This window comes from Hordeum vulgare, chromosome 2H (assembly GCF_904849725.1).
Source record: "Hordeum vulgare subsp. vulgare chromosome 2H, MorexV3_pseudomolecules_assembly, whole genome shotgun sequence".
Lineage (NCBI taxonomy): Eukaryota > Viridiplantae > Streptophyta > Magnoliopsida > Poales > Poaceae > Hordeum > Hordeum vulgare.
Genome location: NC_058519.1, coordinates 389,953,715 through 389,957,078, shown reverse-complemented (window position 1 = coordinate 389,957,078; position 3,364 = coordinate 389,953,715). Strand labels below are relative to the sequence as shown.

The following is a 3,364-nucleotide window of genomic DNA, read 5'->3' as shown; positions in this document are numbered from 1 at the left end:
TAAAACATTAAGTATTGAATTGATATCTTCAAATAATTAGATATTAGCTAGTGGTAAACAGGCTAGCACTGTAAACTACAGCTAGGAAGAGCAGGTGTATCTGTTAGACATATAATTGATGTACATGTATTTGATAGTTTAGAATTTGTAATCCGTCTTTTACTTTATTCTCAGGAGAGGTTTCTTGCTCTCCAAATTTATACTCCTATATATGCTCGCACGTGAGGTTCAATACAACATTCATCATATTCCGCAACAATCCCTCTATCCCTTCTAATATGGTATCAGCCTAACCGATCCAAACCCTACTCGCCGCTTGTTGCTTCCGCACCACGCGCCCTCCCCGGGGCGATCAACCGCCATGACCGCCGCAAGGGGCCACACCGCTCGTACCTATGGTTCGTCCACCGGTCGGGTTGACTGGCTGCCCTAGAGTCTTTTTCTCGATCTCTTGATTCGGGTTTTTGTCTCTTCCATCGCTAGCTTTGATCGGCGTTTTTATTTTGGTTTTCTGATTTAAGATCAGTTTGCATCGCCCGCCGACGACACCCGCGCATCTCTACTTCGACAACGGTGTGAACCTGGCATCTTCTTCGACCCGGCGGCCTCACCCATCATGTCGGCTCGTCACGTCGCCCGCTTCAGCCTGCCCATGGCCCCTATGCCGGTCGTCGCCACCAAAAGCACGACCCCGACGTCTTCTTCGGCCTCGGCGGCCTCGTGCGATGCAGCGGCCCGTCATGGCCATCGTTCGCATGTCTGCCCGCCCGTCTCGACGCACCGGTCATCGTTGCGCTAATCTAATCAGGATCTTGCATCATCGCACCTCCACCCCGCTCGGTTGTCCGCCGGCTCTGACGTCGCGCCGTCGGCGGATGGCATTGATGGCTCGGCCACCTCATCACCGACCCGCGACCCCAATCTCGTGAGCAGCTAGATTGATCACCTCATCGCCGCTCGCTCCATCCGCACCGGGTGACCAACCTAGCTAGTCGCTTGTGCACGCCTCCGCAGGTCCTGTGAAGATCATCCCCAAGTACCGTGCATCCCTACACCGATCGACCATTGGCATGACACTGTGTTGCCCATCGGGCCGCAACATCGCCGCCATGTGGTTCTTTTTGTTGCTGCACCCATCCGCGTGCTACCGTTGCGTCGCCCCTTCAGGGTCGTAGCACCGTGCCCCGCGGTCTATTGTCGCCCCGAGGTTGTCCGCTCCAGGTCATCCCCTTGGCTGCATCGACCCCGGTGATGTCGTTACATCGCCCCATCGGGCCTTAGCGAGCGTGGCACATGGTCTACGCCACCGCCCGAGGCCGTCCGTGGTTGCACCGACTCACGCGTCGTCCATGCGTCGCCCCTTTGGGCCATCGTGTCACGACACGCGGTCCTAGCCGCCGCCTCAAGGTCGTCCCCGTGGCTTCCATGACCCTCGTGCCTCCGCTTCGTAGCCCCATCAGGTTGTAGTTTCACGGCACAGGATCAACGCCGCTACTATTTGTAATTCGCAATGCTACCGCCCCGTGGCTTCCATGACCCTCTTGTTGTTCGCAACGCTACCGCTACGATTGTAGGGGGTGCTAGAGACATATTGGACGTATATGTATTTGGTAGTCTAGAATTTGTAATTCGCCTCCTACCTTATCTCTAGGAGAGGCTTCTTGGCATTTAAGTTTGTACTACAATATATACTCGTCCGTGAGGCTCAATACGACATCCATCATATCCGGCAACAATCCCTCTATCCCTCTCACATCAAACATGGTATTCATCTCCCAGCTAGCTATGCTCAAGTGCTACTCATGTCGTACATATACATATAAACGCAAACAACAAACGAAACACAGCCATCTTCTTACATCTTAACTTGGCATGCACTACTACTGCTAGCTAGGCTACTAGCTATAGGCTATAGCTAGCCATCTACTCGTAGTATTGGTACCAACCAACCAGTGCAGAGCTCGATCAAACCCATGGCATGAACTCCACCGCAACCGGGATCCATCTACCTAGCAGATGGCTGCTAACTACTACTGGGGTATGTGGGGCGCCGCCACAACCAATACTACAGCTGCTACCTACCCGGCGCCGGCGTCGGCAGCTGAGCCGTCTTGGGAGGAGCAGGCGTTCGCGCGGGACGCCGCGGGCCACCTTGGTGTCGGCTGCGTCTGGCCGCCGCGCTCCTACACCTGCACCTTCTGCCGCCGAGAGTTTCGGTCTGCGCAGGCGCTCGGCGGCCACATGAACGTGCACCGCCGCGACCGAGCTCGTCTCCGGCAGTGCGCCTCCCCGCCCGACCATCAAGTACAGCCCCAGCCGACAAGCCCTTATGATCATCATGAGCATCTTCAGCCAGGGATGCAGTATAGGGCGGCAGTGCGCCCAAAATCTCCACAGGATCAGCAGGCCAGCATGATAGGCTCATCTACTTCCTCTCCTTCCTATATATCCAGCATCATAAAAGAGAACAGGAACAAGGTGTTCATCGCCATTCCTGCCGAGGAAGCCTCGGAAAGCGGCGATGAGGAGGAAAGGAGGAAGCGCAGGCGTGTCGATCAGCCTCCAGCAGTGGCGCTTCCATTCTTCGTGCGGCGGTCACCAGCATCATGTGAAAGAGAGAGAATGCAAGGAGCTGACGACGGTGATACAAAGGTACCAAAAGCAGCCCCAAGCCCTAGCCCTCTCCTTCTTGCAGTAGGCCTGCAAGAAGTGGATCTAGAGCTTAGGCTTGGGACTAGCAGCTAGCTACTACTCCCAAAGTTGCATGATTTAATCTTCTAATTTTGCACTTCCAACTCGATCTTGTGCGCGTGTGCGTGGGTGTGTTCATGCTTCAGTTCTTCTTTTTCCCCATCGGTCTCTATTTTGTTTGTGGTTAATTCTTTTTTATTGCTCATAGTCAATTGATCCGAATCATTGTATCTTTAAGTAGGCCAAAGGCTTGTTTCTCTACATATGTGTGTATATATGTATGCTGATTGAACTCTGCAAAAGCTCAAATCAAGTCATGTTACAATTTGTACCTCATACCAAGTGTTGTAATCCATATATAGTTTCTCATAACCCCCCCCCCCCCCCCCCTCCCCAACACGCACACACACACACACAATTTAATTCAGTTATGCTCGGATAGAAGGTTTCGTCTTTCTATGATTCCCGTGTTTGAGATCTCAGGTGATTTGCTTAATTGGGCAGTATTGTCAATACATGTGATGTGATTTTGTCAATTCTCAATGTTGATTTCTTGGACAAGTTTGTGCTTCCCTGGATCATTCATAGACGTAACCTAGTGCATGATGTTTGATCAGGAAACAAAGAGCTGTTGAGATTTTTGTATACAAAATGTGAAGCAGAAACCTAATTA

At 52.3% G+C, this 3,364-nt stretch overlaps 1 protein-coding gene across 1 annotated transcript; it reads left to right on the top strand.

Annotated features, from left to right (window-relative positions):
- Positions 1–1,750: 1,750 nt before the first annotated feature.
- LOC123430141 lies at positions 1,751–3,022 on the top strand. Its single transcript, XM_045114044.1, has one exon. It carries the CDS (start codon positions 2,017–2,019, stop codon positions 2,743–2,745), a length of 729 nt encoding a protein of 242 aa, XP_044969979.1. The 5' UTR covers positions 1,751–2,016; the 3' UTR covers positions 2,746–3,022.
- The last annotated feature ends 342 nt before the right edge of the window (positions 3,023–3,364 follow it).